The 15,607-nt window shown below is 34.1% G+C and overlaps 1 protein-coding gene across 1 annotated transcript in view; it reads left to right on the top strand.

The window, feature by feature from the left end:
* The window catches only part of Oamb (Octopamine receptor in mushroom bodies), a 544,394-nt gene that overhangs the window by 406,903 nt on the left and 121,884 nt on the right, over positions 1-15,607 (top strand). The window contains exon 6 of the mRNA XM_072525075.1: positions 8,552-8,724. Within this exon, the coding sequence (XP_072381176.1) occupies positions 8,552-8,724 (173 nt within the window). The remainder of the gene's footprint in view (positions 1-8,551; positions 8,725-15,607) is intronic.

Here is a 15,607-nt window from a genome sequence, read left to right as displayed (position 1 = left end):
ATCTGGTTTCTCCTGGTTGAGTGACTTCTCCTCCTGGTTAGAACTTTGCTCAAAGAAAGTATTTTTATCGGACCAAAATAAAAAAAACTTTGCCAATTTGATTCTGCTTCCAATCGCTCCAAAATTGGCTAGCCTCTCAAAATGATCTCCCTAGCCTCACTGCAGATACTAGCATTAAATATAAACTTATGATTGTTTGGAAGCTCCCTGCCTTTGTACTGCTTGGCTGCAAAATCACTTACTTCACGGCATTTTACACTACTACACTACAAAACTCGCAGAGAATCAATATTTAATTTTAGTTCATAATTTTATCAAGAAACTCAAACAAACCTGCCGTATTATCCACCACTTCCTAAAGTTTCCCTCTTCGCCAATCAAAAAACTCCATTTAAAGTTAACCGGCCTCGCTTGGCAACAAAATTACTAAATAACTACGTCATACCGACTAATTTGGAATTTCCCTATATCAACCATTGAAAACAAACTTTCTATATTCTTCCTCTAAAAAATTTATGTAAATTACTTTTAAACTTTCCTAGCTATTTTATATTTACCAAGGCCTACAAATAAAATTTAATTTTTAGAAAACCCCAACTGCTATTTACAGTCAGTGTCTAACTATTCTGTAAAATCGTTCTTTAAATCAATTATTATAGCAACCTGCACTTATACCAAACATTTCTTCCGTCGGGATTTTGATTGAAGGGTAGAGCGGACGATATTTTGTTTATGACAGGTTTTTACGTCGAAAGTAATCGATTGCAGTCATCTATTTTATGAAGACAATTTAGTGTTTTATTAATTTCTACTAGCGGACCAACTCGACATCGAGTTTTTTAAATGAAATTTTTATTTTGCGAGAAAAATATACAATATATACAATGACCGGAAGTAAAAATATTTTTATCAATAACTCAAAAACTATAAATGATAATTTCGTGAACTTACATTTTTGAACTCTACGTTGAATTCTCTATTGATTTGACTAATAAAAACGAAACCGGAAGTCGACTTCAAAACCGGAATGCAATTTTTGTTCATCAAATGTCGACATGGATATCATTTAGCAGTTAATTTTGCATGCTGATCACGAATCCGGTGTCAGATTTGCTCTATCTTGACGTTTTATGCGCGTTTCGGGTCACTTCCGGTGTCGGATCGCAACCGGAAGTACATATTTAGATTCGTCTCGACGAGACCTTTCGATCCATATATACATTGTGGGGTCTAAAACTTAAAGTAAATTTTAACTTCCGGTCATCTCAAAACCGGAAGTGAATTTTTCTACCAAAAGTATATCTTGACAATCTCATACGTAATACTAATAATATTCCGAAAAAATATTTTAATTATCTAATATGGTTTTTGAGTAAAGTGGTGGACAAGAAAAGGGCTTAGCGTTTTAGTATATAAGATGGCTGCTCGGATAATTCTGGATTTATAGAAGAGGATGGGGCTATGGCTCCAGGGTTGAGTTTTCAACATCAAGTTTGTGACCTGTATAATCACGGTGTTCATCTAGAGCTAAAATTGAGTCGGAATTGGGAACAGAAATGGAAGGATCAAAAATCCTATTTTGGATTCTACGATTTGTTTGGCCTATATAAGATCAAGGGCAGTCTGCACAAGAAATTTTATAAACTGCATTTTTGTTCACTTGAAATGTTGTCTTTGATTGATCGGACAAGTGATGAAAGTTTTTGTTGTAGGGTAAATATAGTCTGATTTAGAAATTTTGTCGATTTTGTCAGTGACAGTGAGTCTTTGGTTTGAGATTGAGTGGAATGATCACTTGCATCATCGCAAAGGCGTATTGATACGGTATTTATTTCCATCAGTTAAAATATAAAATTTTAACAAATAATTCATCTCATTTACTTATACAACCTCCATTTAAATCTATACACTTAACTAAACGTCCAAGTACACCTGAAACTAGGTCAAGGCCATAAATTTCGGTAATGTTGTTCAAGGCCTGTAAAACTGACCAAATCAAACCTTCTTTATCTCGTGGCGCTGCTCGTTCAATTTCAATCTTCATCAATCCCCATATGTTTTCAATGGGGCTAAGATCTGAAGATGCTGCTGGCCACAGAATTGTTGCCAATCCGTGTTCTTGCGTCCAAGCTTGAGTATAAGCAGGAGTATGGCACCTTGCATTATCTTGCTGAAAACGCCACCTCTCTGGACATAAAACATGAACCGTTTCAAGAAGAAAACCTTTTAGCATGTCACAATAGTTCTCACTATCAACAGTACCATTAATTATACAGAGAGGTGTAGCACCACGCTAAATTATTGCTCCCTAAACCATTATTTTAGTGGGATATTTGGAAATTTGAACAGTAAAATTTTCTCTTTGTAGAGGACATTTAGATGATTTGCACCAAGCTGGAAACAACTTTCATCAGATATAAAGACATCATTAAAATTATCTTCTCGAAAACGTTGACAAAAATCTATTCTTCATTGCCTTTGCATAGGTGTCATTGTAGGGATTTTTTTTGGATTCCTTGATATGTAGTCTTGCTTTTTCAGTGACAGTTATTTACCCTATTATTTGCTTAAAGAAAGACAATAAGCCATGATCGTCCAGGCTTATGTAATAACCAAATACGATAGAGGTTATAACTACTTGAGTACAATGACTTCAACAGACAACATATTTGACAACGGATTCGCATTATTTTTTTTTTTCTTCTTCCTCAGATTTTCCCTTTTCAGTCGCTGTTCCTTTCTAAAGAGTGGATTGGATGTGCAATCACATCATTCACTCAGGTTCTTCAACCAAGATACTCGGCTTCTTTCCACAAAAGCCAAAAATAATGATTGCTTATATCCTAAATGTAAATACCACTTAAAGAAAAAAAGCTACTAATTTATAGCTTCTATTTTCTCGTTGTATCCATAGAATTTAATGTAACATTAATATATTGTAAAGGTGAGTTGAAAATCCTCTCTGATATTTTACCTCAATTACGAGTATACTTCATAGCTCGTACATTATTTATCGTTTTTTTTAAGAAATATCTTTTTATTACACATTTAGATGAAAAAATTATTAGACAATTGTAGAATTTGTCTAAAGCATTAAGACGCATGTTTTTATTTAAAATTTTATTCTATATCTGGCTCCCTGAGATATAACTTGTGTCAATCAGGAGCCACTACGACTCTGTCCCATCTCCTTTCGTTTCCCCTCGTCAGTGAAAGAAGAATTTTATGTTTATTACACTTTCTATTGTTTCCAAAGTCTATCCGAATCTGGAAAATCTAGATACACTCCAAAAATTGATATGTTTATCCCGGAAAATTGACGTAGGCTCTTTAAATAAAATATTGGCCAATAAAAGAATTTCAGCAGCTTTGCCTTTTTAGTTTTGCGAAGGAAAACAAAGCGCGGACAAGGTCGAGTGGTGTCTTTAAGAAGTTTTTTTGTTTCCGTTTTGAAAAGCAGCAGGCGAATTGTCAGATTGTTTTTTTAATAAAAAATGGATCAACTCGAGTGAAATCTCTTAAATTAAATGGACAGTTGATAATAATATATAAAATAAACTGTGGTGTTTTACTAGATATTTAGTCTCTGCTATTAGAACATTTAAGGAGACTCAGCGGAATATAATGGCATAAATACACTCGCGATCATAAAATCCGAGTCATCTTGAAAATTTCAAGTTTCTTAAATATTTTTGCCCATGGTGCAGTAATAACCTTTTTTTTTGCCTAATGTATTTTTTATTTGTCATCAATGTTTGTTTTGAAAGAAAAAAAAAATGGTTTTTTATTGTTTTTATTGAAAAAAACAGAAACGAAATCAAATTGTTGATAAAACAGACATACGAAAAAAATGGAAAATACAGAACGTGGTAAAAAATCAGTAAAATTTCAATGACCAATATAGTGTATTGCCTCCTCTTGCTCTAATAACCTCTTGCAGTCGACGGGGCATACTCTCAATTTTTCTCCGGATTACATGTTGTGGTATGTTATTCCACTCTCTCACTAACAGATCCTTATGCTCCTGTGCGTTGTTAGGAGTAGGTGTATGGGTTTGAATACGTTTTTTCAAATCGTCCCAGAGATGTTCGATGGGATTCAGGTCCGGAGACTTAGCTGGCCAGGGTACCCTCGTAATTCCAACTTCGTCCAAGTATTACATACTGATCCTGGCAACGTACGGTCGCACGTTGTCCTGCATAAAAACGGCGTTTTCTCCAAGCCCTGTCATGTTGGGCATAACATGTTCTTCCGAAATCTCCTTAATGTACCTCTGTGTAGTTAGGGACCCATTTTCGATGAAGGGTAATTCTGTGTGGAAGTCGGAAGATATACCTCCCCAAGCCATGACCGAGGCTCCACCAAATCTCCATCGAATCCAGTTAGGCAGAAACGGGATTCATCTGAAAATAACACTTTGCTACAATCGTTAATTCCCCAATGCGCGTATTGTCGAGCAAAAGCTAGTCGTGCAACTCGAGGCACCCGGCGAAGTAGCGGTCTTCTAGCCATTACCCGAGAAGATAGTCAAGAAGATCAGTCTTCTTCTGACTGTTGCAACACTAAAATTGCGATTTCGTACTTCCTCTAGACGATTTTGATGCATAACCGCAGTTGAGATCCGGTTTCGTAAAGCCTGAAACACAAGGAAACGGTCATCTAGTGCCTTGGTCGTTCTTCTTAGTATAGATCCAGGTCGCCTGGTTAGCAAACTTGCCTCCTGAAAGCGTTGAAGCACTCGTTGAACCGTAGAAAGGCTTACGCCAACAGTTATTGCGACTTGCCATTGAGTGTGACCGTCTTCCACAACTGCAACAATTTGTGCCGTTTCAACAACAGTCAAAGGCATTTTTGTCAAAAATAAACACTAATAATGGCACTAATAAACACTTATGGTGGCAATAATAAACGTTTGTCCGTTGCATTTGAACAGAAAGTCTAATTACAAACGGGACATTTAAAACAAGCGGAGTTACAGGTAGCGTTCATTTTGGGAAGTGTGCACTTTACCGCGAAATCGGCACTATTGGAATTCTTTGTTACAAAGGAAACCGCAACAATTCTCAGAAACATGCATTAGTTTGTATTTGTGTTTATTTACGATAAAAATCGTTAAAAATGAAATATCGGTGATTTTCAAGGTGACCCTGATTTTATGATCGCGAGTGTACTTAAACAAAGAAAGAAAATTAAATATTTTTAACACTATACAAAAAAAAATTATTTTCGACAAAAGAAAAAAATCTCAGACAAGCCATGGCTAATACAAATAGCTCTTACTGCTCTACAGTAGGCAACCCACCTACTGGCGGTCAGACTGAAATAAAATTTCAGATCTACTCGATTTCTTTACCCTACATAGCATGGCCTTAAATTATTTTGATATACATGAATCCTGGTATCTGGCCAGTGACCATACTCCCATAATTGTCACAATATTCACGCATATTATAAGACGTTTGAATGTCACTAAGTTGACTTAGTTTGTCATTGTTTACATTGTTTAACAGAATTTTTTTTTTTTGGAAATTGTGAATCTAGTTCTGCAAAATGTTGTTTAATATATAAATTCACAATAATGTTCCCACAATTTCACCTTAAAATTAGGAAAAATTGTCTTCCTTTTTTCCTTTTTATGTCTTTAGTTAAATGGTTTTCTTGTTGATCTAGATTATAGTCTACAGGAAACAAGACTCCATTTTCTATTGAGATGTTATAATTACCGTTGCTACTATTAAATTCATAGACACTTTCAAATTTAATCTTATTCGATTTTACAAAATTTGGAAATAATCGTTACAGAACAGTGAGTTTAAGAAATTTTCGCTACCGTGAGATTGTGTTCGGCTCGTTTTGTTTTTAGATTTTAATTTAGTAAAAAAAAGTAAAGTTCGTGTAACCTTCTGGCTAAGGTCTCAGGTTTTCAGGTCGCGTACGCGCTCCTAACATGACTTAACGACTACTTTTGTAGCCGCGACCGACGGCTTTACGTGGCCTCCAAAGCACGGTGGCAGCTCAGTTAAATTAGAAATTGAAAAATTTTGTCGGTGCCGGGATACGAACCTGAGCCCTTTAGCTTGTTAAACCACATAAACCACTTGGACATAGCCACTGAACTACGGCTGCCATTTAATTTAGTAATTAACTTTTTATTTTTTAATGTGGCAAGGTGTAGTACTAATAGGAAGGCTTTGCCTAATATAGATAAAGTGCGTCTTTTAAGAGCATTTGAAAGTGGTCAAAAAATTGCTGATGTATGTCGGCAATTCGATGGTTAATTCGACTGTCAGCTCAATCCTAAAAAACAAGGACAAAATTTTAAAAGCCTTTAATGGGAAGGGAGAAAATGTTAAAAATATTAGGAAGTGCATTTGTAGTGAAGTAGATTCAGCTCTACTCAAATGGTTCAAACAGTGTCGCAGTTCTGATATTCCTGTGTCCAGGTCACTTTCAAACGAGAAAGCTATTAAGTTCGAAAAACTGTTTGGTGAAGACTTCACACGCTCTAATGACTAGATAGATTGGTTTAAAGCCCGGCACTCAATTTCCTTAACGAAAATTGTTCGAGAGGCAAAATGTGTGGACGAGAACGTGACAGATGATTGGCTACAAAATACATGGCTAAAACTAAGGCAACCATACACTGATGAAAATATCTTTAATGGCGATAAAACTGGTGTCTTTTACAAATTAACGCCAGACGAAACTTTAAATTTTAAAAATCAAAAATGTGTCGGTGGAAAGCTTTCAAAACAAAGAATTACGGCTTTGTTTGTGCAAACATGACAGGTACAGAGAAAAAAAAACTTTTGATTATTGGGAAGATCCTAGATGTTTCAAAAATATAAAAATACTCCCTGTTAACTAAACAACTAACAAAAAAGCGTGGATGACTTCTGTTATTTTTGAAAAAAAAATGAGAAAGTGGGACAAGGAACTCTCTTCAAAAAAAAAAGAATAATTATTTTCTAAGTTGACAACTATGCAGCCCATCCCAAGCTTAGTTTGACCAATATCAACCTAGTTTTGGATCAGTGCGTGGAGTTTGGTTACGGCAGTGACAACTTGTAAGTGCTTTCGTCAAGCTAAATTGACTGTAGTTTCTTCCAATATTTAGGATATTGACGAGAATGACGAAATGCCTTTTTCAGAATGGATACAAGAATTTAATGTAAATCAAAGAGAGTTTGGAACTTATCTTGACTCCTACATTCCAGTAGACGATCAGGTAGAAACATTTCAAGGTCTAAGTAATAAAGAAATTGTGGAACAAGTGCAAAACGTGGAAATGGATGTTAATGAAGATAATGAATAATAATGATTGTCCTATAATCCAAGAAGCAGTGAGAGCCGCTGAGACCATATCCAGGTTTTACCAGTTTAGAGACGTATCCAGAACTACCAAAGAAGAAATTCAGATTATTAAGGACACTACACAAAAACTTAATTTTTCGGAAAGGGTTGTGTAGAAGAAAATAACCGAATTTTTTAGCATTAGAAAACGTATTTTTTTTATCCTAAATACAGCTGTATTAATAAATAAATCTGTAATAAAATTTTGCCTCATTAAAATTTTATTTTTTTTTCTATCTCTTTTATAACTTCACTCTGATATAGCGTCATTTTTTTACTGGACCCTTTAATGACTAACCCTTTAACTAAGTTCCACTGGATTTCCAATTTTTGAATCTGTTGCCCTTGATATACTCATATAGTCCGCTACTGATTTACAGTTTTTCAGAAGCAAAAAATACTTATGATAAAAATAACTGTTGGACTGGTGTAATAGTTTTTCCCCTAAAAATATGTGCTGATTACAGTATTTTCTCCATATACATTAGAACATTAATGTTGGTTCATTTGACTCTTCAATGATTTTTTAAACACCAATGTTAACGAGATGAAAATTTTTATTGTATCTTAATAGTATTACTTATCTTTTTGTTACAAATTTTATTAAAGTGTCGATCTGTTTAAATACTAATTAATAAAGAATGGATTGTTTAGAATAATTAATATTCTGAACAATTCATTCTTTCGTACATATATAAATTCGGGCGTTATTTAACAGATATTTATGATGAATTTTAGAATCGATCTTTTATTTTTCTGCTTGTTTCACTATTTTTTATTGGCAGATAAATTTTTAGTAGTACTGAATCTATGTGAACACCCGCTATTCCATGACGAGTAGCGTGACGACTGCATTTCCGTGATGCTCGTCGCCTTTCACTATAGAAGAAAAAGTAAAATTAAACGCTTCGCTTCAAAAAAAAATTAAGATATATTTTTCTCAACATAAACCAATGTGCAATTCAATTTGTGTAATAGTCGGCTGAATTTGATTTCATTCTGTGCACCCTCCAACACTTCCATCTCCTTATTTATTCTGGCAAAGTGGCTATTTTCATCTTTTACATTTCGATCCTTTTAAAAATCGTGACTGACTTGAGGAAATTGCGTTATGTTTTCAGCTTCCAGAAGTGGAATCCTCAATGGAAGAGAACTCGACCCAGGGCCTGATGCCGACTGTAGAAACGCCGACGCCGACGCCACACTGTCCTTGGCAATGCGAGCTCACTAACGAGGCGGGGTACGTCGTCTATTCGGCCCTCGGCTCCTTTTATATCCCCATGTTCGTGATGCTTTTCTTCTACTGGAGGATATACAGGGCGGCCGTCAGGACCACCAGGGCAATCAATCAGGGATTTCGAACGACGAAAGGTAAGCAATTTTTAATTTTCCCATTATAGACCATCGCAGACTGTTAAAACTTATTTAATGTATCATTTGTGTACTCATTAATATCATTAATTGAATGCTATGCTAGAACAACGTTGTAAACGCCAAATCACATTTTGTCGGCAAATTGAAAAAAACACCTAAAAATTGATTGTTTTGAAAAAAATATATTTATGAGCGTTATATGATAGACTATAGAATGCATAACATTAGTATCAGCAAAAATAACCTTAGGTTAAACAAAATAAGGATTTATGGACATAATATATGCTATATTTTAATAAAACAACGTGTTAAATCCCCGTTGGTTAAAACGTTGTTGTGTGGAAGTAAGGCTTTAAAAACAACGTGTTTTATATGACGTACACATCAAAATAATATTATTTACTCTTAAGATTTTGATAGTAGCTTATTAGTTAAATCACCAGCTAACTTCAGAGCTAAATCAAGCTCGTAATGATACCTTCATTTTTTATATAAATAATCTCTCTGTAGATAACCATTATATATGGAGAGCAACTAAAAAATTCAAGAAACCGACACTACCAATTCCTCCAAGAAGAAAACCTGATAGAAGTGGGGTGCAGGATGACAATAAAACATCTAATGTACTTACAGAATATTTAGAAAATATATTTACTCCAAATTTATGTCAAAACATAAATAATGATGTAGTTAGCGAATATCTAGATACACCTTGCCAACTATTACCTCCAATAGAAGGATTCTCCCTATTCGAGGTTCACAGAATAATAATGACTACCAACTCTTACAAAGCCCCAGAATGCGATTTAATCGATGAGAAAATCCTAAAACATCTACAGTGAAAATATGCTCATATTATAATAATTGTAAAGCCAGGTTAATTAGGAAGAAGACGCACTTTTTCACAAGTTAGTCTAAACAATGCCCGCATTCCCCCATTCCTGCTAGAAAAGTTGTGAAATATCTTGGGTTGTATTTGGACCGAAAGCTCACCTAAAAGCAACACATTAACACCAAAAAAAACTCAAATAAATTGGTTAGTTGGCAGAAAGTCACAACTGTCATTAGAGAACAAAATACTGCTTTACAAAGTCATACTAAATATAATATGGACTTACGTAGAACTCTGGGGCCGTTGCAAGCTTTCAAACACAAAAATTTTGCAGACCTTCCAATCAAAAACACTGCGTATGATAGCTCACGCCCCTTGGTATGTGAGCAATGCAACCATCCACAATGTCATATCACTTCACGCCAACAAGGCCAGAATTCCTAATTTAACTCACCACCGTCAAATTATCAGTGAATTATATCCGCCACTAATAAGGGAGGAACAAAGACAAAATCAAGTCAATATTGTCATCACAATTGGATTCAGCCATACAAGGAGCTTTATATGGACTCTGACAAAATTTACTGTTTAATTTGCAGCAAAATTGTAAAATATAAGTGAAACATACAAATATGACGCATTTTTCATACATACCTGGAAGTGGTTTTATACGTGAAAAGGTTAAAAAATATATTCAATATGGTACAATACCTTTGTAGGAACCTGGGAAATGTATTTTTCAAAGTAATTTTAAGTTTAAAAAAATGTTTGTTAACACGTTAAGCACGGTGAGACATCAACGCAATGTCTCACTGTCCGGTAAACTTAGGCCGGCGTGACACCAATAGACGTCTCATGTCAAACAGAAAATAAGACGGCGTGGCTCACATCATAGAAACATCTAATGTGAACCGGTCTGGAATTTTTAGACACATTCAGTACTTACAGTCAACTGAGTGTCATCAATGAGGAGATATTGTATTTCAAAAATAAAATGCATATAAAGTAAACAAAACATTTATTACTCACTCCCACTACCTCATCGGTGTGTTTGGTGGTCAATAGCAGCACATCTCTCGTATCTTTCCATTTCATCATAACGACACCTGTACCACTTTCCTGGGCAAATACTTCATGTCTTTTTAGTTTTTTTGCCACAACTTCTTTCGCGTTCAGTTTTCTGTTCGTCCTTACAGTTCCAACAAGATGTGTTTTTCTGTTCAATAATTTAGAAGCTAAATTCACACTAGTATAGTAGTTATCCGTATGGAGGGTTCGACCTTTGTCCAAAAGATTGTCCATCAAACTCATGACTACATTCGCTGTTGCATTACTGATACCATCAGTTCCACAATACACTTGTAGATTATAGGTATATCCACCAGTTGTACAAAGTTTGTACAATTTGATTCCAAATTTGTTCTTTTTGTTTTTAGTGTACTGTTTAAATTTTAAACCACCTCTAAAAGGAACAAGAGTTTCGTCAATACATACATCTGGTCCTGGCACAAGAACGTACTGAAATCTTTCTATCAACTTATTGATCAGTGGGGTCAACTTTCTAAGTTTATCATTTGCAAAGTTCACATCCTCGTTATTGTTGAAATGCCACATTTGAAGGAGTTGTTCGAATCTGTTTCTTGGCATGAGATCTTTTACCTTGTTAGCGTATAAAAAATTTGTGCTCCAATAAGCTTTTAGACGTGGTAGCTGAACTAAACCCATCCAAATAATTACACCAAGAAATATTTCCATTTCTGTGTTATCAGTATGAACCCATTCCTTTACGTGGCCTTTTGGCTTCTGCTTCTCTCTCAGCACTTGCTCGGCATAAAGATTGGTTTGGTACACCATATGGTCAATAATCTCATTTGTAATAAATAGTTTGAAAAAGTCGTATGGAGTCTGCTCATATCTATCGTAGAATTCAGCTTTAATTCCAATATCAACACTAGAGAAATCAAACGTTCTTAGTGAAGTACCATCAACGGGTCCCCATACTATTTGAGTATCCTGGGTAGTGTTATTTTCTTCATCGGCGTCTTTGGATATATTTCGAGCTATCACATCTTCAATAGTTTGATCAATCTGTAACAAAATAACTGCTGTGATCCAAAAATTTTTCAATTGATTTATAATAGCAATGTCGCCAACAAAAAAGAAAGATCTGAACTAAGCTTACTCACCATACTGTTGTCGTGTTCAGTTGTAAGTTCACTGATACATTCAACTGACGTGGATGGAGCAAGTTCTCTTTTAACATTGATCGCCTCAGTGGTTTCAAATTTTTTTGCACGTTTTGTAGGAATTTCTACATCACTACAGGTTGCGTCACTACTATCAGGTACATACTCATCGGATAAATAAACGTCCTCAAATTCACTTATTTTATCGTCTTCATCAGATAACAATTCATCCCACAATGTTTGCAGCCTACGTTTCTCTTGTTCATAATCACCGTTAGCCATGCTGCTCTCTTGATGTTTCGACTTAGAATGATGAAATGTGCGTAGTCAATGAAATCAGAAACACAAACCAACTTGTTGACATGCGCAAAGTGTGACATCACATTCATGTCTCGCCGTCTCTGTAGGCCGATATATTCGGAAAGACGGCGAGACATTAATGTGATGTCACGAGAAAAATGATAAAAAATACGTAAAATTTTGCAATTTTAGAACTGAACTATATGTCAGTTATACATATTGAGCATTCTATTTAACAAAAAATAAAAAAAAAACTCCCGTCCATGCGGAACTTTTTTTACTTAGTACACCCGTGCTTAACGTGTTAAGGCGCAATTAAGAGTTTGACAGTGTAAAGACAGACTTTGTAACTTCTCCTCAACAGTGGAAAAATATGCGAACCTAGTAAGGGGCTGTATTTTTCACACCGATCATTTTGACTACATTAATAGTTTAATTTTTGAATTTGCCGATGACAACAATCTAGCAGTTTTTTTCTTCCCAACAAACATTTAAAAATGAAATCGTTAAACAACAAATTAATTTTCTAAAAGCAAATTATAATTTTGTACCTGAAACAGTGTACTGTCCTAAAAAAAAATCCGATAGTAAAGTAAGTCCATATAATGAAACGCTGGTGGATCAAAGAAGACAAATCAGAAGCGATAGGAATGTAGACTGTCACACTCTAAGAGAAATGAATAAAACTGTTTCGAATGCAATCAGGAGAGATTTAAGGAAATTTAAAACCGATAATATTAAACGTGCCATAGAGGAAAATAACAGCCTGAAACAACTACGTAGAAAGCTAAGGAATGGGAACTGCAAAATTTATATAATAAAAAACAAGCAAAATGAAGTAATATCACGTAGAGACGAGTTAATACAGGTAGACGACGAAGAGTTTTACGAAGAATTATGTGGAAGTAGACGAGAAGATCAAACAGGAATACAAACAGCCATTTCATAGAAGATCATGAATCAATGTTCCGAACTAATGCCAGAGATAAAGGTAGATTAGATTCGACAAGCATTAAGACAAATGAACAATAACAAAGCCCCAGTAGAGGACGAAATTGTAATAGAAGCTATCGTAGATGGAGGAGATACGCTATTAAATAAATTAACAAACAAAAATCTATTTTTGCAGCACAGAGAGGTGCCCAAAGAATGGAAAAATGATATAAGCATACTTTTGTGGATCCAAAAGCCACAGATATGTTAAATGAATTGGACTTTGTATGTTCGAAGGTGGGAAGAAGGGGAGAATAAACTTGACCAAAATTAAGTTTATGACAAATATATTCGAGACAAAGTGGTCGAACTCATTGAGAAATATACGTATTTGGGTCATGAATAGACTTCGGCAAATATGCATATTGCATATTTTGCATATTGTGCATATTTTATGCAAATATTTCATATTTTGGCATATTTGTATAAAAGTTTGCATAAAGTGCATAAAAGTTCAGATTTTTATACTGCATTTGAAAATTTTTAAACATACCAATTTATTTCAATTCTTGTATAAAATTTTGTAGTCATTTTAATCAAGAAATGATCTAAGTACGTAATCTCTACAGGTACAAAACATTTACAATTTCAAAGAAGATCAATTTAAGTAGCCCTCAACATTCTTAGAAAGTCTCGGTCACTGAGGCATTCAGTTATTGGATAATCGCTAAGGGTTCGCTTATTTGCATTTTATGATCTAATCCCCAAATCTATCTACAATTTATTGTATCTTAACAGCAGGTAAACGGCTAATAGTTTTGTTCCTAATTTAGGGATTTTCCAAAATCTCCCAGTTTATTGAATTAGGTACCTAAACATTTCTAATTTGATGCTCAGATTTGTAAATCATTTTTGTTTTGATATTCAAAGCGTAAACACTCGTTGTGCGTAACAAAAAGGAAGATTGTGATTTTATAATGCCTAAAACAACCAGTGCTTCAACTTGGATTAAACCTTATAAAGAGCTGTCTATGGATATGGGAAAAATCTACTGTTCAGTCTGTGGCAAAATTGTAAGTATCTAATATTTTCTATTAAATATCTAATATTTCATACATACAGGGTGTTTCCAAATGACACTTACAACGTTTGACTGTAGATACTTCTCGAAAAATTGAATAAAACGATATAGTTAATGAGGAGCCAAACTTATTTACTTTTCGAGATACGGGTGTTAAAATTAAAAAAAATTAAATTCTTTTAGTTAATAACAACAATAACTTTAAAACCAATAAACGTATTTACTTGAAATTTAGTACTCGTAGGTTGTTTTTAAATGAAAAATAGCTTCCTTTAGTGAGAAAAAATTGTCCATGGTACAATACAATGGTGTGTATTTAGAACAATTTTTCACCTTTACTTTTTTTTATGAAGTCAGCTATTCTAAAACACAATTATTTTTATTGTAATTGAATTAACAAAAAAAAAACTTTTGTTGAATTTTAAAATAAGTTATATGATGTACTAATGGTTAGTAACAAAAACTAATTTGTGGATTAATACTGCATTTAAAACACTTAGCGAGTGTTTTTTTTTTCAAACCAGTTATTTGATTAACCAAAAACACCTTGTATATTTTTATATTTTAAAGGTTGGGTTAAAATAAAGGTTTTTATTTTTATTTATAGATAGCATGTGAGAAGAAATTTCAGATAGACCAACATGTGAGAACTGCTTCACACATTGCAAAAAAAGGAAAAATAGGAGGAAAACATCAAACTTCAATGGCTAAATGTTTCCAATCTACTTCAAAAAAATTAGATGAGCAAGAAACTTTTAATGAAGACTTGTGTCGCGCATTACACACAAAACATACCTGTGTCTGCAAACATACCGCTTTCAAAATTAGCAAATGTAAATTTTAGTTCGTTTCTAAAAAAATATTGCAAACTTAATGTTCCAAGTGATCGGTCTCTAAGAAGAAATAATGTGAACGGGCTATACTCGTCGGTGTTAATTAATATTAAGAAAGAAATTGCAGATAATTATTTTTACATATCTGTAGACGAAACCACTAATTCCTCAGGAAAGTATATTGCTCATTTATTGATTGGTGTTCTTAAAGAAGATACCTTACCAAAATCTCATCTTATTTCATGCCAGCAACTTGAGAAAACAAATGCTTTAACAATTTCGCGTTTTATACAAGAAACATTAGCAACTTTTTTTCTTCCGACAACTATTCCTTCTAATAAATTACTGCTTATTTTATCGGATGCTGCTCCTTATATGGTGAAAGCAGGACAAAATTAAAAAATATTTTTCCCAGAGTTAATACATGTTACTTGTGTAGCGCATGGATTAAACAGAGTTGCAGAGGAAATACGAAAAAAGTTTCCTCTTGTAAATACCATGATATCCAGTGTCAAAAAAGTATTTCTTAAATCTCCTATAAGAATTCAACTTTATAAAGAAATGCTACCTAACATTTCTCTTCCACCACAACCTATTTTAACGCGATGAAGAACATGGTTAGAAGCAGCTAATTTTTATGCAGATCATTTTGTTAAAATAAAGAACATAATTGATACGTTAACAGATGAAAGTTCCCAATCTCTTTTGGATTCTA

The sequence above is a fragment of the Diabrotica undecimpunctata genome, chromosome 3 (assembly GCF_040954645.1).
Source record: "Diabrotica undecimpunctata isolate CICGRU chromosome 3, icDiaUnde3, whole genome shotgun sequence".
Taxonomy (NCBI): Eukaryota; Metazoa; Arthropoda; class Insecta; order Coleoptera; family Chrysomelidae; genus Diabrotica; species Diabrotica undecimpunctata.
This window is presented reverse-complemented; position numbering and strand designations above follow the sequence as displayed.